The 24,699-nt window shown below is 35.9% G+C and overlaps 1 protein-coding gene across 8 annotated transcripts in view; it reads right to left on the reverse strand.

The window, feature by feature from the left end:
- Positions 1–24,699, reverse strand: part of DMD (dystrophin) — a 2,122,179-nt gene that overhangs the window by 615,565 nt on the left and 1,481,915 nt on the right. For all 8 annotated transcript variants that reach the window (XM_074323910.2, XM_074323908.2, XM_074323912.2 and 5 more), the window contains one exon: positions 20,693–20,925. In XM_074323910.2, coding sequence (XP_074180011.2) covers positions 20,693–20,925 — 233 coding nt within the window. The remainder of the gene's footprint in view (positions 1–20,692; positions 20,926–24,699) is intronic.

Genomic DNA, 24,699 nt, shown 5'->3' on the forward strand with positions numbered 1-24,699 from the left:
CCCTGGATTCCCCAACTACTTCAGAAGAAATGCCCTGAGCCAAATTTTACTTTATTAAAACAAACAACAGGGCAGATGGGTGGCTCAGTTGGTTAGAGCATGAGCTCTGAATAACAGGGTTGCCGGTTCGATTACCACAAGGGCCAGTGAGCTGCGCCCTCCACAACTAGAATGAAGTCAATGAGCTGCCGCCGGGTGGCCAGATGGCTTACTTTGTTGGAGCGTGGGCTCTCAACCACAGGGTTGCCCATTGGACTCCTCGACTCCCGCAAGGGATGGTGGGCTCCGCCCCTGCAACTAATAATGGCAACTGGACCTGGAGCTGAGCTGCGCCCTCCACAACTAAGATTGAAAGCACAACAACTTGACTTGGAAAAATCCCGGAAGTACACACGGTTCCCCAATAAAGTCCTGTTACCCTTCCCCCCCAAAAAATCTTAAAAAAACCCAAAAAACCAAAGATATATGACATTTCTTATGCTTTTGGAGTTGAGAAATAATTCAATTGGATTTTATCTGTAAGGTTATAAAGAATTAGTCTAGGATATTTTCATGTCAACAGAGAATATTTACATTCAATGCTTTAAATCAAATTCATTCTTAAAGGTACAATTTAAGAATGCAATGGTATGATTTGGTAGTAATAATATTTGGGGGCAAGGGACTGCTTTTCTAATAGGAAAACTATAATTGACATTTGCATAGTTTCTGATGATGGTAAAAACAATCACAGCTCAGATTTAGAGAATTTGCAGATCAGTTATATATTCTATTCCTTGAAGAATTGTAGGACACATGATCCTCATTTCAAAATATAAATAAAACTGAAGGGAAAAAAAGGGAAATAATACGGGGCTTTAGCATTGGGATTGTACCTTAAAACACAAAAATAAAAAGCAACAGGAGATGGAAAAAACCCCAGTAAGTATCATGACCACATACAACGAGTTGCCACATAATTAAAGATTATTTGAAATAAGCAGGTATGTACTGGGAAACCAAAAAAGACAAAATGATAAAAAAAAAAATCTGCCTCACCCCCACCCCGCCTTACAAAATGCTTCAAATACAACCACTAAGTTATATGAAGAATCTTCTGATGTAAGGGAATAGATATGACACATTTTATATGCATTAAATATTATATAAAAAGTTTAATACAAAAGTTTAAACTGAAGCTTTAAGGGTCAGCAAAGGAAGATAAGGTAGAACATGCTTTCTGGTTATAAAAAAATATCTTTAAAGAGGTGACGGCTTGGAGAACATCTCTGACTGCAATCTCTCTGATTTATATTGAAAAAGTAGTTTTCTATTCAGTAAAGAGGACTTAAAGAAAATCAATGAGAGAGACACTTATATGAGCTAAGTCTATGTAAGATCTTTCACATCATGATGGGTTCTTCTGAAGGTGCAATTAGTACTATAATCAGAAGTACCAAAGGTACCAAATGATAGGCCCAGGGGACAGCTGACATCTGACACACTGATGAGCAGTAGTCTCCAAACCCTTTTGACTGCACATATTTACTATTAAAAAGAAAAATTGGCCCACATGTCAATCCATATTCATTCAACATTTTATACATGTGCTACTTTATTAATATATTATGTATTTTAGAAAACAAACAAAACGTTAACTTTAAAAGAATGAGATAAAAATAAATATAAATAGAATTTACAGTTCTTCTTATACTATATTCCCACTGAGGATCTCTGTAACTGAACACTCAAAGGAAGAGGCAAAGCTTTCCATTTCAAACAAAATGCGAAAAGTACGCGATTTCCGTCTTCTCGACTTCATATAGGAAACTGTAAAACGTATACAGGCATTTTAATGCCTTTAAATGTGGTCTTATAGTGTGTGCTTCTCTTTGAAACTTCCATGTACATATTAATAATTCATCAATATTTTAAACATAAGTTATTATATGTAATACACATATTTTTATAGACAACACTGCTTTTACAGAATGCTGTGTTAAATTCTTTCCCTCAGGTATTCATTCCGGAGGAGGCCAACTATTCGGTGCCTGGTGGGTACATCATAATCAACGGCACAAATGCTATCCTAGTAACAATTTGCGACCTTACAGACATGATATTAAGAGAAAAGATTTCTGGCAGATTAATTTGGTAAAAACAAATGTATGTAAAGAAGACAAGCTACTCACAGCGACACGTACAGTCAACTCGGATAAGTTAACATTCTCCAAGCTGTGCTTCTCAAGATGTTCTACACAAACAATTTCCATGGAGAAACATGGGAGAAATGCTGAGCTGAATGATATTAATCGTCCTGCAGGACTTTTCAGGTACATGGCTATAGGGATGCATGCTGTGGATTTCTATGATAAGCAAAGTTCATGCACCAATATTTCCGAGCTTATGTGACTCTTTCATAAGGAACATCTATACACATCTGATGGCTGGACTGTTGTGCAGATCAGTGGGTGGTGGTGGAGGATGTTGACACAGTCTACCACCTAGGAACAATAGTATTATTTCCTAGTCAAAATCTTAACATTCATCATTTTCTGGTTTCCTTTTTTTTCAGCATAATGTAGACAACTGAGATTGTGAGAAGCAAGAGTGGCTGTTTCTGCTGAAGCATGTGGTGAGGAAGAAGGAAAAATCTAGAAACTTGGGCCTTGGGATAGTGCTGCAATGAACAGTACATGGATAGCTAAGTATACATTGGGGCTTGTGGTGAAAGCTTGAGAAGACCATGTAAAGGGGTTAAAAGATGTTATGAAAAAGGCCACATGGACAAGGAAGAAAAACTTGATCCTTTAAAAAGTTTTATATTAAATGGGCCATATGACTTATTTCCCTGTTGGATCATCATGTTAGAACTGGGAATCTTTTAATTGCTTCTACTTTCCCTTGAATTCCATGCATATGTTTGAGTCTTAATAAACCGGAGTATGAAAGCTGATGACCTAATACTATGCATATTGAGTCTAACGGACCTCTTCAGAATTGGTCAGGCTATTTAAGCTACTCTGAAAGTGACTGCTTTCCCTTTTCCCCATTTAAAAATACTCAGAGGCAAAAGGACAGAAATGAATAATATAATTTTATTTCCTTAATATCTGAAATAAATTCCGATGGAGGACATATGTGCTACAGCTGTTTAGAACAGCTCTCTCCAATAGTACTTTCTGCAGTGATGGAAATGTTCTATTTCTGTGCTGTCCAATACAGTAGTCCCTACTCACATGTGGCTATTGAGCATTTGAATTGTGGCTAGTGGGACTGAAAAACTGATTCTTAAATTTTAAGTAGTTTAAATTTAAATAGCCACATGGGGTTAGTGGCTACTGTTATTGCACGGTGCAGATTTAGAGAATTATAAAAAACGCATGTCGTTAAATAGGAAGTTATTCCTTGAGACAAGGAGAAGAAATTGAAACACACTGTGTGTATTTCAATTTCACACTTAATTTACATTTTTTCAGTGTCTTTTGTACAGTATGACTGTGAAGTAAAACAACTGATGTCTACTACCACTAAACATTCATACTGGGTTATTCTTTTACATTCACACCTCCATACCACTTCTGTAATGAGATAACGAAGAAGACAGGAATACAATCACATCATTTTTAGCTAATTAAAACCTACTTAAGGCTAGAGGAGAAAATATACATTAGTTAAGAGTATCTTGCGAGGTGGTCCAAGATGGTGGATCTGGTGGGCGCTGTACCTACTGCTCCCCACCCCGGATCACACCAAAATTACAAACAAATTATAGAACAATCAACTTCGGGAGTCATCTGAATAGTAGCTGAGCAGAACCACTAAAACAAAGAAATTTAATGATGAGGCCACGTCTAGACTAGTCGTCAAGGGCCCAGCACCAGTCTAGGAGCCTAGACTACAGAGAATTTGTAGAAACCACTGACCGCATCCCTTAGCCCCCTGTAACAATGCCCTGCTCATGTAGAACTGCATTGACAGGGGCACTCTGGGTGCCTAGGTGACAGGCCCCACCCCCAGAAACAGCAGAAAAGGTTTTTTACAGCTGTGAGTGGACAGTCCGCAGTACCCTGGGAAGATTTTGGTGGTAAACAGTGACCCAAAACTGCACTGCAGCCACTCGGGAGCAGCTCTCTCAGGAATTTGCGAGCCTGAAGTGGAGGCTGGCTGCAGTGCCCTTGGGGATCTGAATAAGGGGGACGGTCACAGGCCAGGTACTGGCATAAGACCTGAATCTGCATTAACGTTGGAAAAAGCACCGGTTACTTCTCCACCAGTCACATTTCATGACTCACTTGAACTCCACCCCACCCAGCTAGTGCTTCATTGCTGAGGGTATTCTCGACATTGGGTCAACCAGCCAAACACACACTCCTCAGGAGCCTCCTTCAACAGCTAGGGCCTTATGAGCAGCGGACAACTGGCAACAGGCCTAGGGGGCCCTGAGCCTTTTGCTAAGCTGCCTCAGGGTCAATATTGGTGGCAACCAGACTCAGTTCACAAAGAGGTCACCCCCACATGCGTCCAGACCCAGCAGGGGCAGCAGCCAACATCACACAGCTTTGAGGCACCTACCAGGTAGTCACGAGCCGGTAACAGGCTGAAACTGCCCTGCATAGGAGCCCCTCCCAAGAGACACCAGAAACAACATACCCAGAGGCCAGCTTCAAACCACACCAGAGCACTACCTGGTTAGACCTACAAGCAGCACACCCAAAGGGAATTCTCTTACAAGAGCAAGCAATTCTCTCTTGTAATTCAGTTACAAGAGCACGGAGGGGCCAAGCCTCCTCTGAGGGGTCAACCCTCACACAGCAGCTCATAACACTGTGGGCATAGCCAATTTTCATAGCTACTCAGCCTGGTAGTCAATCCCACCTACTGACAAGCCAAAAGCAATTAAGGCTCAACTACAACAGAACACACACAACATGAGGGATATCTCTGGAACTCACACATAGGAGATTAGGAAGACTGAGCAATTAGACTATAAAGGACACATATTACATAAAGCCACCCAACAAAGACTGAGAGACATAGGGGATCTACCTAATACATAGAAGCAAACACAGAGAGACAGCCAGAATGAGGAAACAAAGAAACATATCCCAAATAAAAGAACAGAAGAAACCTCCAGAAATGGAACTAAATGAAATAAAGGTAACCAACCTACCAGAGACAGAGTTTGGAACACTGATTATAAGAATGCTTAAGGAACTTAGTGAGACTTTTAACAAAGAGATAGCAAGCATAAAGAAGGATATAGAAATCATAAAAAATAACCAGTCAGAAATAAAGAATGCAATAATTGAAATCAAGAACACACTAGGAGGAATCACCAGCAGATTAGATGAAGCAGAGGGCTGAGTCAGCAATTTAGAAAACAAGGTAGCAGAATTCACTCAATCAGAACAACAAAAAGGAATAAAAAACAATGAAAATAGTTAAAAAGACCTGTGGGAGAACATCAAGCACAACAAGATTTGCATCATAGGAATACCAGAAGGAGAAGAGAAGGAGCAATGGATCAACAACATATTTGAAGAAATAATGACCAAAAACTTCCCTAACCTGGTAAAGGAAAGTGATATACAAACCCAGGTAGCACAGAGAGTTCCAAACAAGATGAATCCAAACAGACCCACACCAAGACAAATCATAGGTTAAAGACAAAGGTTAAACACAAAGAGAGGATCCTAAAAGCAGCAAGAGAAAGACAGCTAGTTACTTACAAGGGAGCTCCCATAAGACTATCAGATGACGTTTCTACAGAAACTTTGCAGGCCAGAAGGGAGTGGCAGAAAATATTCAAAGTGATGAAAAACAAAGGCCTACAACCAAGACTCCAGTACCCAGCAAGGCTAGCATTTAAAATTGAAGGAGAGATAAAGAGATTCCCAGAAAAGAGTAAGCTAAAGGAATTCATTACCACCAAGCCAGTATTGCAGGAAAGGGCTTCTTTAGGCCGAAGAAAGGTGAAAACAAATTAATGAAGACCAGAAATATGAACAATAAAATGGCACATTAACTAGTATCTATCAATAATCATTTTAAATGTAAATGGATTAAATGCTCCAATCAAAAGACATAGGGCAGCTGAATTAGGATAAGAAAACAAGACCCTTGCATATGCTGTTTACAAGAGACCTTCCTCAGGTCAAAAGATACAAACAAACTGCAAGTAAAGGGATGGAATAAGCTATTTCATGCAAATGGAAATGAGAAAAAAGCTGGGGTAGCAATACCTGTATCAGACAAAATAGACTTTAAAATGAAGACTATAATAAAAGACAAAGAAGGACACTATATAATAATAAAGGGATCAATCCAACAAGAGGACATAACCCTAGTAAACATCTATGCACCCAACATACCATGTTGCCCCCAAAATAAGACCTAGCTGGACCATCAGCTCTAATACGTCTTTTGGAACTTAGTGAGAAATTAATATAAGACCTGGTCTTATTTTAATATAATATAAGACCGGGTCTAATATAATATAATATAATATAATATAATATAATATAATATAATATGATATAATATAATACCCGGTCTTATATTAATTTTTGCTCCAAAAGATGCATTAGAGCTGATGGTCTGGCTAGATCTTATTTTCAGGGAAACACAGTAGGAGCACTTTAACATATAAAACAGATATTGATCAACATAAAGACAGAGATCAACAATACACAATCACAGTAGGGGACTTTAACACCCCACTGACACCAACGGACAGATCCTCTAGACAGAAAACCAATACAGAAACAGTGGCCTTAAATGACATGTTAAACCAGTTGGATTTAATAGATTTTTAGAGAATTTCACCCCAAAGCAGCAGACTATACATTCTTTTCAAGTACACATGGAACATTTTCCAAGATAGACCACATGCTAGGCCACAAAACAAGTCTCAATAAATTTAAGAAGACTGAAATCATATGAAGCGTCTTCTCTGACCACAGTGCTATGAAACTAGAAATCAATTACAAGAAGAAAATAGGAAAACAAACAAACACATGGAGACTGAATAACATGCTACTAAATAATGAATGGGTCAACGATATCAAGGAACAAATCAAAAGATACCCTGAGACAAGCAAAAATGAAAACACAACGGCCCCAAATCTATATGGGATGCAGTGAAAGCAGTCCTAAGAGGGAAATTCATAGCAATGCAGGCCTATTAAAGAAATAAGAAAAATCTCAAGTCAACAGTCTATCTTTACACCTAAGGGAACTGTAAAAAGAACAGCAAAATAGTCCAAAGTGAGTACAAGGAAGGAAATAATAAAGATCAGAGCAGAAATAAATGAAATAGAGATTAAGAAAAAAACAATACAAAAGATCAATGAAACCAAGAGCTGGGTTTTTGAAAAGAAAAACAAAATTGACAAACCTTTAGCCAGACTCATCAAGAAAAAGAGAGAGAGGACCCAAATTAATAAAATCAAAAATGAAAGAGGAGAAATGACAACAGACACCACAGAAACACAAAAATTTTAAGAAAGTACTATGGGCAACTATATGCCAACAAATTAGACAATCTGGAAGAAATGGATAAATTTCTAGAAACATACAATCTACCAAGGCTGAATCAAGAAGAAACACAAAATCTGAACAGACTGATTACTACCAACAAAGTTGAATCAGTAATCATCAATCTCCCAACAAATAAAAGTTCTGGACCAGATGGCTTCGCAGGTGAATTTTACCAAACATTCCAAAAAACACTATAACTTATTCCCCTCAAACTATTCCAAAAAAATCCAGAAGGAGGGAAGGCTCCCAAGCTCATTTTACAAGGCCATTATTATCCTGATCTCCAAACCAGAAGAAGACATTACAAAAAAAGAAAACTATAGGCCAATATCCCCAATGAATATAGATGCAAAAACCCTCAACAAAATATTATCAAACTGAATTCAGTAATACATTAAAAAGATCATACACCACGATCAAGTGAGTTTCATTCCTGGTATGCAAAGTTGGTTCAATACCCACAAATCAATTAATGTGATACACCACATTAACAAAATGAGAAATAAAAATCATATGGTCTTATCAACAGACACAGAAAAGCACTTGACAAAATCGGGCCTCCATTTATGATAAAAACTCTGACCAAAGTAGGAATAGAGGGATCATATTTTAACAATGTAAAGGCCATATATAATAAACCCACAGCTAGTACCATACTCAATGGGGAAAAACTAAAAGCATTCCCCTTAAGATCAGGAACAAGACCAGGATGCCCATTTTCACTACTTTTATTCAACATAGTTCTGGAAGTTCTAGCCACAGTAATCCGACAAGAAAAAGAAATAAAGGGCATCTAAATTGGAAAGGAGGAAGTAAAATTGTCGTTATTTGCAGATCATATGATACTATATATAGAGAACCCCAGATTCCACAAAAAAATTATTAGAACTAATGAATAAATTTAGTAAAGTAGCAGGATACAAAATTAATATTCAGAAATCAGTTGGATTTGTATACAACAATAACAAACTATCAGAAGGAGAAATTAAGAAAACAATCCCATTTACAACTGCTTCAAAAACAATAAAATACTTAGGAATAAATTTAACCAAGGAAGTAAAGACCTGTACTCAGAAAATTATAAGACACTGAAGAGAGAAATTAAAGAAGATACAAATAAATGAAAACATATATCATGCTCATGGACAGGAAGAATTAATACAGTCAAAATGTCCATACTACCTAAGGCAATCCCTATCAAACTACCAATGACATTTTTCACAGAACTAGAAGAAATAATCCTAAAATTTATATGGAACCATAAAAGACCCCAAATAGCCAGAGCAATCTTGAGAAATAAGAACAAAGTGGGAGGTATCATGCTACCTGACATCAAATCATACTACAAGGCTATAGTAATCAAAACAGCATGGTATTGGCATAAAAAGATGCATAGGTCAATGGAACAGAATAGAGAGCCCAGAAATAAATCCATGCAAACATGGTCATTTAATCTATGACAATGGAAGCAAGAACATACAATGGGGTAAAGACAGTCTATTTAATAAATGGTGCTGGGAAAACTGGACAGATACATGCAAAAAATAAATGAACTGGACTACCTTCTTATGCCACATACAAGAATAAATTTAAAATGGATTAAAGACTTAAATGTAAGATCCAAAACCATAAAACTCCGAGAAGAAAATATAGGAAGTAAGCTCACAGACACTACCCTTAGTAATGTTTTTACTGATATATCCTCTGGGGCAAGGAAAGCAAAAGAAAAAATAAACATGTGGGATAACATCAAACTAAAAAGTTTTTTCACAGCAAATGAAACCATTAATAAAACAGAAAGACATCCTACTGAATGGGAGAAGATATTTGTCAATGAAACATCTGATAAGGTGTTAACATCCAAAATTTATATAAAAAAAACCTCATACAATTCAACGTGAAAAAAACAAACAACCCAACTGAAAAATGGGCAGAGGATATGAAGAGACATTTCTCTAAAGAGGACATACAGATGGCCAACAGACATATGAAAAAATGCTCAACGTCACTAATCATTAGAGAAATGTAAATAAAAATCACAATGAGATACCACCTCACTCCTGTCAGAATGGCTATCATCAATAAATCAACAAACAACAGGTGTTGGTGAGGATGTGGAGAAAAAGGAATCCTCATGCACTGTTGGTGGGATTGCAGATTGGTGCAGCCACTATGGAAAACAGTATGGAGATTCCTCAAAAAAATTAAACATGGAACTTATGACCCAGCAATTCTACTCCTGGGTATCTATTGAGAAAATTCCATAACATTACTTTGAAAAAATATATGCACCCCTATGTTTACTGCAGTGCTATTCAAATTGCCAAGATATGGAAACAACCAAAATGCCCATCAATAGACGATTAGATAAAGAAACTGTGGTACATTTATACAATGAAGTATTACTCGGCCATAAAAAAGAATGAAATCTTACCATTTGCAACAACATGGATGGACCTAGAGGATACTATGCTGAATGAAATAAGTCAGACAGAGAAAGATAAATACCATATGATCTCACTTATACGTGGAATCTAAGGAACAGAATAAACAAACAAACAAAACAGTAATAGACTCAGAGATATAGGGAACAAAAACACTGATGGTTGCTAGATGGGAGGAGGGTGGGATGGGGGAGAAAGTGAAGGGATTAGAAAGTGCAAATTAGTAGTCAAAGTATAGTCACAGGGATATGAAATACAGCATGGGGAATATAATCAATAATGTTGTAAAGACTATGTAGGGTGCCAGATGGGCACTGGACTTATCAGGGGGATCATTTCATACTGTGTAGATGCCTCACCACTGCGCTGTACACCTGAAGCTGAAGTAGAATAATATTGAATGTCAACTATTATTAAAAAAAAATCTCTCTATATATCTATATATATTCACGGGATGTAAAGTACAGCATAGGGAATAGAGTCAATGGAATTGTAACAGCTATATATAATATGAGAGGGGCAGTAGATTGGGGTTGGTTATCACGTTGAGAGCGGTATAAATGTCTAACGATTACATTGCTTTGTACACCTGAAACTAATATAAATAAATAAATAAATAAATAAATAAATAAATAAATAAATGGCGAGCTTCTTATTAGGAGGCAAAGCCAGTTGCCTACCCAATATTCATACTTTCCTTCTTAACTAAAATAACGCAAATTTTGCTCGGAGCAGCAAGGTTTTAGGATTAGGTCACCAGTTTTACTCTGAATTATAAATACAGAAACACTCCTACTCATTTAACATACTCTGACATCCCAGGGTCCCTTCAAGTTAGGAATGGTCACGTGGCACATTTCTCATCATTCCACGTGGGGCTGCCAAAAATGGTTTTGTTTTCTTTAGAAAGAGGAGCTGACACTCCTGGCACATGCATTCACTCTCTTCATTTCCTCTTTTTCCATTCGAAAACGCAGATGTGACGCCTAGAGGCAGTGTAGACGTCTTGAGACTGCAGGAAGGAACGGAAACTACACGCGGAGGACTGCTGGGGATGGCTAAAGAAGGGGTGGGACACATGATTTTGTGGCTACTGGACCTACCCTGGAACACACAATTCTGGAGGTCTGGTTATGTGAGAAAAATTCACTTCTATCTGGATAAGCTATTGCAGTGAGGATTTTGTCACATGCAGCCAAACACAACCCTAATGGTAATAATCAGAAAAAAAAGGAACCTTTAATTTCTAAAATTTTAAAATTCTTCGAGTCTAAAAATATAATTGCTTTTGCTTGATGTGGTAAATTTAATTCCCAGGAGCCTTTCATTCATCACTGACAAAAACAGACATAAATCATGCTGCATTTATATGTTACAATAAACATAAATATGCATTTGGCTCTATAACAGATTGTTAAATTCCAAATGCTAAGTAAAGTAGTCATCCATGAAGATTAAAGTAAACCCACAATATTTACAAAACACCTAGTGTGTCCTTAGCTGCTACAGTAAATATAATAGAATACTATGCTTGTCTTTAAGGAAATTTAAATTCATTCCAAAGGCTAAAATGTAAAAAGTGAAATGACAATCAATGTTTTAAAAGAGAAGATCAAAACAATAGAAGCAGCTTTACAAGCAAATATATAGTGAACGGACAAAATAATTTTGCAGTGAATTATTGATTAAGAAGACCAATACAGATTGGACTTATCAAAACAAGTTTCACAGAGAAGGCAGAGATAGATCTCAAAGGCTTCAATGCTCTGACAAACCAGTCAACTCTACATTTCTAATCATTATCATCAACTTTAAGAATTGTGAAGGGACCCTAAATCACTGGTGTGGTTACCTCATAATTGGATTTGGTTAGAACTTACACCTTGAAATGCTTGCATGGTTCTCATCAAAAAAGTTTCCCAATTCTGAAAATGAAATACATTCTCATTTTGATTTAGATAACAGTTTTACTGTAAAATCTTATTATATACAGCTCTTTGCCCGCTTGTATTATTTCTAACTGCTATTATATGTCCCTGAAAACTGTCCTATTCTAGTGCCTAATACTTATTATATAACTTAAGAAAAAATAAAATAGAACTTGGGGAAGTACAGTAAAGAGGCACTTTGATTTTTATGTCAAATTTCTCAAAGGGCATTTATGGTCCTATCTGTGGCAGCTTTTTATGATTTTTACATAATATGACATGACAGAAAAGCTTAGCCGTAAAGGAGTTGCTACAGATTATTTTCCCTCTCATCACAATCTAGTTCTTTTGCATTTCAGGGAGAAAAGGCATGAAGGAGTTAAGTGTAAATTATTCTCTTCTCTCTACTTTTTAAAGTATAGATTTACTTTTGCCCCAAACCTTCCCGGTGGCTGTAGTTTTTCTTATTTCTACATGGAAGGTTTAAAAATAATCCTAGAGCTAAACATAGATTAAATTAGTTGCGGGGGAGGGTAACATCTATCATTACAAAGTTTATTCTGCTTCCATAATTGGAGGAAGACTATGTCAGGTAAATCAAAGCATTTCTACTTTTGAGATAAATAAAGAAGATATTCTTTCCTTATATAAATTAAAGGAAATACATAATTCTTGAATATTATGGTCCTTATTTACACAGAATGTAACACATAAAGATGAGGGAATCTGGAAGGATTTATGAATGATTAAAATTCTATTCAAAGTTATTTTTAGAAAGCAAATAGAATTGACTGAAATTACTCTAGAAACCCTGGTATTATTTTTAGTGAATTCATAAAAGATCACAAGAACATGGTCAAATCCTACTGCTTCTCTCCTGAAAACAATGCAGGTATGATCACCTTGGAAATTTGCTGATCAATCAGCTTAGTTTATGAAAATTAAAAACATTAAAGCATATCATGCAAAAATAAATTTTCACCTTTAGGTAATCAAGTAAAAATTAATAAGACATCTGGAAAGAGAAGTCTAGCTTAACTTTCTTTTATATGAGAGAGGCAGGCACATATAAAAAGAAAATAAATGATTGATTCATTCCTTATAATATGTAGATAACTGAAACACCTTAGCATTTTTTCTCGGGTCAGTTACTATACTCTACCTTTTATGCTTCTCTCATAGAAGATGCACTCTAAAATTACAGAATATAGTCTTCTTATTTTTAAAGTCCAAGAGCAAATAATACTGACGTCTTTCACCAGCAAGTGTTCAATAAGTAACAGGTGAATAAAAACTTAGTCTTATACCAAAGCCCTTAAAAGATAGTCATTATATTTCTAATAAATCTGCATGACACTGTAACTTAGGGGTCTCCAAAGTAGCCATTTGAAGGAGGAAAAAAAAACCATTAGTAGTATTTACTTTCATTGCAGACTATGAAAATGTCTACTTTATACGTACGTTAATAATATGTACACATATATTTATCATGTCAATGGAAGTAATCACATACAGAAAACTGTGGATACATGTACAGAAACACTTATTAATAGTGATGTGTGATCATTGGTTCAGCTTATTCTCAGTAACTTGCTAACATACACAGGAAATCCAATTTAAATCCAAACTTTTCCTCCACCACTTCTTTCTGTCATTTCCTAATAGTTCCTTACCTGCCTTTAGTGTGCTATGTAACATGGGTTTTCAAAGACAATTTGTTGAACTAAAGAATGAAGGAACAAAGAACCATGCACCTGACATTAACATTACCTAACATTACCATCACAGAGTAATAATAAGAACTTACATTATAACACACTATAATTTCAGTTATAGATTTCAAGGACCCAAAATTATTGCAAAACATAAAGTTCCAAAAGCAGTAATAATATTGAGGGTATAACAACATTATGTAGCTTTCAAAATGATTAAAGATACTGAATTACTTATATTGCTTTCTTATAAGAGCTAGAGAAGATCCCAGATTATAGGTACTTTTATGAAAATAATAAAAGTCATTTCATATAAACGAACCCATATCTAGACTCAAGCAAGGAAATTGGTAAATAGAATTCACTACTTAAAAACAATGACAAACATAAACTTCCTTATCAGGATCCCACCGGTATTTCATTGAAAACACAATATACTGACATTTTATCAGAATCCATGTAAATACCATGGTTCAGTTTTACTTGATAAGGTTTTGACAGAAAATTTTACAGTGAATTGAATTGAAATATAATAAGATGTGCATTTCCATTCATAAACTGAAATATGTGGTCTGATAAAGCTTATGTTTATCTTTAAGCAAAAAGAGTGGATAGTATCATGTTCCATAAAAATTATGAGACTTAGAAAGTGAATTTTTATTGTGTGCGTTTGTTTGCAACTCTATGACCTTTATATTTAGGGGAGTTTATTTCATCATGACCAGAAAGTATAAGTCATATTACCAACATTGACATATCTTTACATCCTTCAGTGAAGATAATACTGAATTTGGCTCTCATTAGGTTAAGGAAAAAAAATTGTATGCAAGTGGAGCAGTGATCCACAGAGTTATGAGCTTTCTACAGGAGACATGTACGCTTGTTACAAGATAATTGCAGTAGAAAATCGGCAAATATCTTCAGCCAAGCAGATAACATTAGTCTTTGTAGAATGCCACACACCTATATATGGAAAGATGACACACTCTGGATGGCGTTTCTTAAACAAGATTATGCATGATGAACAGATGAGATTATGAGGGCAGGATGGCTGTTTGATAAAAGAAAAAAAATCAATGCCCTCACCCTAAAGTGACTGTCATCTAACTTGTGAAATCCGTTGGATACCCATGGAAATAAACTGTTTCATTATAATTTTGGTGGAGAAATGAGGAGATTTGAAGGTGGTGATTATCATTATCTAAGCAATATGTGGAGAAATAAGGGGAAGGAGATCATAGAAAAAAAGTAAACATCATCTATTCCCAAGAAATCTGGATTTACATTAGGATAATTACATTTACCAAATGATCTTACACTAATTAATTATAATGTCTGTAACGTTTCTCATTGGTTGAATGAAGGAAGCTATTTGTGATGCCCACTTTTCTGCTGTGCTCATGACAATAAAGTAATACCAATGAACATACTTCTTCATTTGTTTTTAGTTAAACAATCAATGCCATGTTTTCCACACATTGTTCCACCAATCCTTCTAGGTCCATGCTAGACAAGTTCTTTTGTCATCAGATTGTGGTTGAATTTATCCGACAAAAGTTATAATCAGAATGCTTCTGGAGGCATTCAATTATTTTTTTGTGTAGAGTTTAAAAAAAATCACACAATTTTTATTAAAGACTTTGACCTTAACAATAAAAAAATTAAACACATCTAAGTAATTATTTCCCATTTAAATATACACTGTTTCCACTAAAACTGCTTATTCAATCTTTGGATAATGAAATCTCCCAGGTAGTGGTGTAATGTGTAGTTAAAAATGAATCTTGAACAATGCTATTATCATCTTGCCCAGATTGGCTAATTTGTCTCAAGCTCCACCTGGAGAGGTCTTATTAGAGGATAGACTCCTTTGCCAATTCAATTCTTTATTCAATACAGTGCCTGTGGTTCAGATTTTGTGGTGAATTACCCTGAACACCTGGCCAAAATGCTTGAAAAAAGACTATAATTTATTTAGCATGGGCAATCAGACACCAGTAGTTTACAAAATAATGATATCATAAGGCCACCCTATGAGATGTGTTGACAGCAACATAGTTCTCTACTGCCACAAACATCTCACATTTGTCAGCCTCCTCCCTATCTCCCCAACCTCGCTCTCCCTCCCACTTTCCATTCCTTCTTTCATTTCTCCTTTCCTCCCTCGCTTTTTTCCCTCCCTAATTTTCTTTCCTCCTTCCCTCCCTCTCTCTCTCTCTCCCTTCTTTCTTTCTTTCCTTCCTTCTTCCTCTTCCCTTCTTCCTTTCCTCTCTTTCCTTCCTTCTTCCCTTCTACCCCTCCTCTATTGTTCTCTCCTTCCTTCCCTAAGAGTCATAGGTAATCATCATTTTCAGAGAAAAACTCTAGACATATTTCTCCCTTATTTGATAGATTAAGTCATTAAAAGAAAACTGTGAATAACTGTCAAAACAATTTTGTTTTAGAGCAAATTTATTTACACATGTAGCAAAATATGGAAGACATTTTGTTATCAGATTTCTCTGACATTAAACTATAAATTACAAATCCTTGCTATCAACTCACAATTTTAGAAAATAGACTTGGAGCTTTATGCAGGTTTTGCTTTTAAAGGCTTAATTGGCATAGTTTACACCTCTACTTCTCTGCAATATAATAGTATGTTTTTTTTACTCTCTAAAAGTAAGCAGCCGAGTTGCTTAATTTTTTACATGGCTACATTTTACAATCTTTAAAAAGTTAAAGTTGTATTATAATTTAACTTCCATTTTTTTGCCTAATGGAATTCACTTTGTAAAAATTATTTTCATTTCAAAATAGTAGCAGCGCTCTATTTTCTAAAATAAGAATTTAATCAAACAACTTGTGCTAAAGGAGAACAGAAAGCAAATATAAATATGCGATTTCAAATTGAAGGTCCAGAACTATGAAAACTTAACTATTCAAAAGCCATGTCCATTATTCCCTTTCTGGGTATAATGGACATTGCATGTCTTAAGTTTGGCCTGCATCTCATAAATTCAATACTAAGTTCTCCTAGAGTCATATCATGTTTTGTTATATCATTTTGTCTAACTTCTGATGTTTTGCAGCTATAATTTCCAAACTCCAATGTCTGTTAAAAATGGGGCTTCCTTATCACATTTCATCCACATCATCCATCAAGAAATCTACATTTATTACGAACCAATTACTGTATATGCAAGAGTTAAACAAACTTATATTTAGGTGCTGGGATATAAATGGTCTTTATTTCAGGTCACCATGATGCAAAGTTGGAATAGATAAACATATTGCTTAGATCATAATCACCACCTTCAAATCTCCTTTGTGTATTTGCTCTGTCCTTCACCCTATTCTACATATCCTTGCTTGAGTTCAGTGGACATTTATTGTGTATTGGCTGCTCTGCATCCTTTCCCTCTTCTATTTTCAACAGACCCTGGTTTCTTTGGGGGAAATTACTATTCCCTCGTGAGGGGCTTAGGAAGGAGAGGGATTCAAATAAAAGTTCTCTGCTCTCCTTTCGCTAAAAGATGGGGTGTGTGACCCAAACAAGGTCAACTGGACTCTCTGTGCCAGGACTTTACATTGTGAATAGTTACACAGGATGGAGAAAAAAAGAATATCACAAAGAGCCTCCAGTACTTCCTGCTAACTAGATACGCAGGCCAGGCATGCTCAGGTCTCTTTTCTTTCTCTAAGCCTTTCCCATTGCCTTCATACTAATCCCAGTAAATTTACTTTCTACTTAATTTCATCAGGGGATGTTTTCTGTTGCTGGCCTCCAGAGAACCCTAATTTATATACAACTAAACTACATTTGAGGATTTTCCTTCTTTGTTTAAAATCCTTCGAGGGTTGTTACGGCCTGCAGGCCATAATCAAAACTCCTTAGTCTGGCAAGGACAGATTCCCATTTTTGGCCCCGCCCTTCTCTATTCAACCTCTTAGTTTCTTTCTCATCATATACCCTTAATTTCAGCCAATAAAATTACAACTTCTATAACACACCATATTGTTTCCCATTTTAGTGAGAAGTAGTTTGTTCCCTTTCATTTTATCGACCTGTTAATTACAACTTGTTCTTTAATGCTTGGCTTAAGTTTTATCTTTTTCAAGAAGCTTTTCCTGACATCTGTGCTCTTCCCTGGCTTAGTTAGGTGCCTTCTCCCTGAACTACATCCTCAGAGTATCACCCAAAGCATGCCCAGGGAGTAGAAAACCATGATGGATAAAGGTGGGGACTCTGGAATTAGACTGCTTGGGTTCCAATTCCAATGCTGTCTCTTCACTACTTGAGCTTGGGCAGCCATTTAACCTCACTGTGCTTTAGTGTCAATCTCACCGTGTTGTGAGCATTAATACATCAGATATACTGGATCAGTGATTGGCATATCATTAGTGCTAAATATGTGCTAGGTATTATCCTGAAATTTATTTCCATCATAGTGCTATTACTGTTTTTTTTTTCTTCACCTGTTTTAATCTGTACATTCCTGTCTTGTCCAACTGTGTATTTGCCAGGCACTTAGTAGTAACTCAATACAATTTTATTAAAAAACATATGAATAAATAGGCATTGAGTGTTTTACAGTTTATAAAGGTCTTTTAGAATATTACCTCTTTTCTCAAACTTCAAATATTAAAATTAGAATTTTTTAATTTAAAATCTTCCATAGAGGAAATATTTACTTCCTGATATTATAATAAACACTTCCCCGACCTTAACCTTTCTCTTTTGTCCCCCTCTACACAAACACATTTGTTTAATGTTGATTTAGGGTCATCTTACTGAATATTTAGTGATTGCAGCTATAAAACGCAAGAGCTGACAATGTCTTTATAGTTTTTAACATGAGCAGAAGAAGCAAGAAAAAACATCCCCACTATTTAGCAAGAAAAGGAATACACACCTCCCCCCATACACATGACATTTATAAATCTTTGCTTTCTGTGACCCTACACATGGCATCTGAACTTTTCTAAATTAATTTTGGACTTATACTCAAAGACTATCACTTTCAAGAGGCATTAAATTAGTCACCCTTTCCGGAAAAGACATATTTATTTGGAGAACTCTGAAGATTACTGAATAGGTCAATGCTTTCCTTAAAGGCAAGGCTCACAAACCCTTCCCAAGGGCGTGTGGACTTTCTTTCCCATTCTAATATCTATTACCTTTTATAGGAGGCCGTAATGTCAATGGCGGAACGGGGGACAGATATGGTAACACACTCTTATTATCATGTAATATCATATAATATCATATAATAATATTCATATAACACAGTTTGCACAATACAAATGCCATGTACAGAGTTTGTCATAGAACCTAATTTTCATTACTAACATTAGCTGAATACTTGCAGCAAGCAAAGTGAGGTAGGAAGCATTTTTCATGTACTACCTAACTTAATTCCCCACGACAACCTATAAGGCAGATAGTGTCATTATCCACAGTGTACAGATAGATAAACTCAGGTGCAGGGAGGGTGAATAACCTACCCAATATCACACAGCTGTAGTAGCGGAGCCAAGCTTTGAATCCAGAAAGTCTAACTCCAAAGTCTTAGCTTTAACCATTATAACATATGGTAGCCCTCAAAGTACTGGTATAACTCAGCATGATATTATGAAAGAATATACCTTTTGTTTCTCTATGTATCAGCACACTGCAAGTGTAAAATGCCTAGCATGGTGCCTGATGTAGACTTCACATACAATATACATATGCATATGTATTTTACATCACCAAATGGTAGCCATTGGTGACGTAGGCAGTGTACACAGTAAGAACACAGGGTTTGGAACCAAACAGACTTGGAATTGAAGCTTTGCTCTGTTACTTACTAGGAGCGTGATTATGAGCCTCAATAGCTTTTTCTGAAAAATGGTTACTAATTCTTGTTACAAAGCAGTAATAAAAGAAAGTGTGTGTGTGTGTGTGTGTGTGTGTGTGTGTGTGTGTGATATTTGAATATCTTTATATACACACATATCTATCAGTATATGGTGAGTGTGAATTCTGTGTGCTCTGTACCCAGAAGAGGAAACCAATATCTGGAAAACGATTTGACCACAATCATGTCATTTGCAAATGACAAAGAAAGCCCATTAAATTCAGGTCTTCTAAGTCTAAGCTCAGGGTACTTTATATGCACGTTGTTTACTATCAAGACTTTTTTATTCCTGCTGAATCGCTGACGTTTATTTTAAAAAGAAATTTGTGTGCCTTATTCCTTGTTTTTTTCAAAAAGTAGTTCTCTAACAATTAAAAACCTTCAGTATAATTTATTATTTCTTTAGAAAAGCCTTGAAAATCATTACAGGTGAAATAACTGTACTGTGTAAATCTTTCAAAATTACTTTTTTATTCATTCAGAAATATAAAAATATATACTATATTTGTTCTAGCTAGGTGAACCATATTTATATAAATGTATTCTTATGTTTCTATTCTAGCTGATGTCAGAATTTTGTAGAATGGAATCAAATGAGGCTAAGAAATGCAATCTTTGTATTAAAAACATGCTTATTTGAGTACGGCATTGCATAAATACCAAAATTAAGGTCTAAGGTATTTTAAAATATATTACATTTTGTTACTTTTCTGTTTTTAAATTTATAGCTCCTTTCAATTATCCTTATCGTCGGAGTAGGAAAATTGGCACAGACAACTCAGAAGAATAAATAACTAATTCCCAGGTTATTATATTCGATTCTGTAATATATTATGGTTGCAGAGTGACAAAACAAACAGTTTAAATGTAAACAGCTCAATTGAGCTACTTCTTTGCTATTAAATAGATTTTAAAAATACCAGTTGTTTAGTGAATTTAATTAAGCCAATTTTACTTGTAAGGTTTATGCTTTTTTTCCCTTGTATTATTATTCCCTTTTAATTTATGGCTGTTTTAGATAATTGCATTAATTTGTTTCCTTGATCATACTTGGGCTGAATAGAGTAGAGAGAGTAGTATGTTTGCTGACAGAGAAAAGCTGCCTAAAAACTGATGGAAAATGGTCTAGGAGAGTAAATTGACTTGTGGAAAATCTTCACTTGCAAGAAAAGCCCCTGTCGGCTTTTCTCTTTTTTTGCCCATACCTTCTGCTTTATGATCATCTCGTTGATGTCTTCGAGGTCACCCACCATCACTCTCTGTGATTTTATAACTCGATCAAGCAGAGACAGCCAGTCGGTAAGTTCTGTCCAAGCCCGGTTGAAATCTGCTAAAGCAGGTACCTCCAACAGCAAAGAAGATGGCATTTCTAGTTTGGAGATGGCAGTTTCCTTGGTAACCACGGATTGTGTCACCAGAGTAACAGTCTGACTAGGAGCTAAATTTTTTTTTCCAAAAAGGACAAAAACAGAAAACAAAAACAAAAAAGAGAAAAATTAGAAATACAAGCTAAAAAGACAATTTCTTTTATTAAAATTTATTTTTATTAAATTTATTGGCATGACCTTGGTTAGTAAAATTATATAGGTTTCAATAACACATCATCTATATATTGCATTGTGTGTTCACCACTCAGAGTCAGTTCTCCTTCCATCACCATATATTTGACTCCCTTTTCCCTCTTCTTCCACGCCCCTCGTACCCTTTGGTAGCCACTAAACTGTTTTCTGTGTCTATGAGTTTTTGTTTCTTTGTTTGTTTGTCTTTTCCTTTGTTGCTTTCAATTTTATATCCCACATATCAGTGAAGTCATATGGTTCTTGACTTTTTCTGTCTGACTTATTTTGCTTAGCATGATAATCTCAAGATCCATCCATGTTGTTGCAAATGGCAGTATTTCATCTTTTCTTATGGCTGAGTAATATTCCATTGTGCTAATATTATACTTAATGGTAAAAAAAACTGAAAACCTTCCCTCTAAAATCAGGAACAAGACAGGGTTGCTCCCTGCTATCACTGTTAGTCAACATAGTATTGGAAGTCCTAGGGAGAGTAATCAGACAATTTCAGTAACAATAAAACAACTTTAATTGAAGGGCAATGATTTGAACCAAAGTATTACTTATGGCATTATATATTTTTTCCTAAGAATGTGGATACTTTACATAGTACTACATGATAGAAAATTCAAAGACTCAGACTATTCATTAGTACGCATTAATACACATTTCAGTAATACACAGTCTTTCAAAATGATTTTGCTTATTCTCATGGCTGGACAATTAATTTAATTTAAATAGTCTTTGTCAAGAACAGTTATATAGATTATGGAACTGTTTAAAAAAATAAAAAGAGCATTGAGACATTGTCAGGTGAGTAATTTTTACTTATTTTTTTCATTCAAGGGAAAAAAAAGCAAAAGGAAAGATTGGATAAGATCTTATTTCTGACTTAACGATTTTCTTGAATAGGAAGTAAATTACTTTGGAGGTGGACTCTAGGGAAATCAAAGCCAATGAAATGTTCCGTTCTTTGCTCTGTGTTTTATATTGGGAGCAGTTTACCATATTTTTTTCCTTTTCTTTCAGACCGGTAATAAAGTGGCCAGCAGTGAGGAAAACCCAAGTTACATCAGTTTTGGAAAATCAGAGTTTTTCTACTTGGATATGATAAGCTGTTTCAAGGTCATTAAGGAATATTAAATTAATATTAATAGCGTTGAACACTGTAGTGTAAGATAGCCCGTGGTAATGTTTAAGATCTGAAGTTCCTGAGTAAAAGCACTTGGGAGAGAATCCTGCTCTCTGCCTTAGAAAATCTGTGACCTTGGTTACGTTACTTAACCTCATTTTTCTCCTCAGTAAAGGAGGGATAAAAAATAGGGTAAATGTCACAGGGGCAGTTGTGTAGATTCAATGACTAATATAAGAAATATACATAGAACAATGCCAGAAAAATCACAACAACAATATTAGCATAGTTCCTGCCATTAGTAGGTAATGATGTTAGGTATTACTATTTTTATAAACACCTGATAAATAAGAAACACAGGGATGAGCAAATATGGTGAGAAGTTGGAGATCAGGGGTAGAAATACGTGAAAATATCTGAGGAAAACGCAGTCAAAGGTCTACTTGTGGCCCTATACTTACTGAAGGGGGCTGAACTTGCTGGTGTGAATTGATAGTACCAACAAAAGCTGGGTTATCAAAGGGGAGTGATGAGGGGTAGAAAATGCCTCTGTTTATAAGCAATGGTTTCTGGAGCCTAATATATCCAATAGACCAGTAGCAAAGAAATAGTGGACTGACTATACAGTGCAGGAAGGAAGCTTTGAGGGAAAGCTGCAAAAGACAACATCTCAGTGGGAGACCAGAGAGGCATGGACAACAAGGGAAGTGTTCCAGGTACATGAGAAAAATGTGCCATGTTAGCATTCCATTCTGAGGTGGCTATAATTCCTTTTCATAGTTGTATTGGTTTCTGCACTTTCAAGGTGGTTTTTTTGTTTGTTTGTTTTTGTTTTTTGTCGTTGTTGAAGATGAGGAGAGGAATGGAGGGATGCCTTGTCTCAAGCTTCTCAGAGACAACAAGTGGTTCCTACAGATGAAAGAAATAATTTTGAACAAGGCAGGATGAAAAAAAAAGTGAGGTGTCAGAGTTAAAAGACTAATGCCAAGAAGTAATAACTGAAAGACAGTAATACTGAGATAAAGAGGAAATTGTTCCTTGAAGCTATCTCATCACTCTGAGGCTATTTCTAGAAAGAATGAAACAATCTGAAGCAGAAATCGCATCTTGTGATCCAACAGTCAGAGAAGCACGGGAGCCAACAACATCTAGAAATCTTAAAAGGAATTCCAAGAGAGGACCTGAATCCCTGGGGAGGACGCATGCGTGAGGATGAAGAGAGAGCTAAATTCCAAGAATGTCTGGCTAAGTAGAAAATATGACCAAATTATTCTCAAATAGATACACAATAGATAACCAAAGCAACATATGGCCATTTGGGAGGATTTCAAAGTTCTGGGAAGTGTTGGAAAACGTTTTTTTTTTTTTTTTTTTAAACTTTACTTGTTGAAAACTTGACCCTCAAAAGACAGCAGGAGTGAGATTTTTTTTTTCTCCACACTTACTTCTGACCAAAAAAAGAAGCATTTAATGAAGTGGAAATGATTGTGTCATCTCAAATTTCAATACAGTGAAGGATAAGAATGCAGAGAATTATCAGACTTCAACTGTGTTCTGGAAAGCACACTAAAAAAAAAAAAAAGAAGAAGTCTATTGAAAAGAAAGGCTAGGGCCAGAGACTGAAAAACAGAGAGTGAGTCAAGATGACTAAAAACCATAAACAAATGACATTGGGGTGAGATCACAAAATTCTCCAGTGAGGAAAAAGGAAGAAGTATCACCAAGTACAAAGTAAGTTGAAAGATATTGAGAGGAGGGTTGAGAGGTCGAGCCATGCAGCTACATGGGCAGTCATGGGCTGATGATCTCACTTATGGACTGGTCAGGCCATTCATTGCTGGTCTCCTCTCCTCTAGCACGCAACATCTGAAAACATCTCTATACTGGTGGGAAAGGGAGGGGAAAATGCGTCCCTCTTGCTCACTGCTCTATCCCGTGCAAATCACACAGGTCCTGCAATACAGTAGGTGCTCAACTGATGGCCCCTAGATAAATGAATGCAACTAAACAAAAGGTTTATGTACAGTAAGCTTTTTCAGTAAACCAAAAGACCTTTTACTCAGGGTGAGTGCTAAAAGATAACAACCTCAAAGGATTGTTTCTTGACGATAAGAACACAGAACATGCCTATGTTCTTGCTGTTTAGGTCATTTTAGCTATTTTCAGAACAACAGCAAAAGACAATGGAGGAAGAGCCACTGCTTTGGGCAGACAATGGAAGGTCAAACATTAAAGAGAGAAAATAGAACCAATCAACTCTTTTGCTCCCCACTTTTCTATCAAGGGGGGGGAAGGATGTTAGATCAAAAAAGAAAATGTAAAACAGACTATCTAGGACTAGACTGTGGAATTTAAATCCTTGCTCTGCCATTTCTTAGCTGTGTAACCCTAGACAGGTTGCTCAACCTCTTTGAATCTCCAGGTACTCCTCTGGAAAATGTCAATTATAATACTCCTTCCCTCACAGATAGTTGGCCTTACCATTTCCTAGACATACAACCTTGGACAAGATTACAGGCAT

The sequence above is a fragment of the Rhinolophus sinicus genome, chromosome 18, assembly GCF_057876585.1.
Source record: "Rhinolophus sinicus isolate RSI-liver-muscle chromosome 18, RSI-T2T, whole genome shotgun sequence".
NCBI lineage: Eukaryota > Metazoa > Chordata > Mammalia > Chiroptera > Rhinolophidae > Rhinolophus > Rhinolophus sinicus.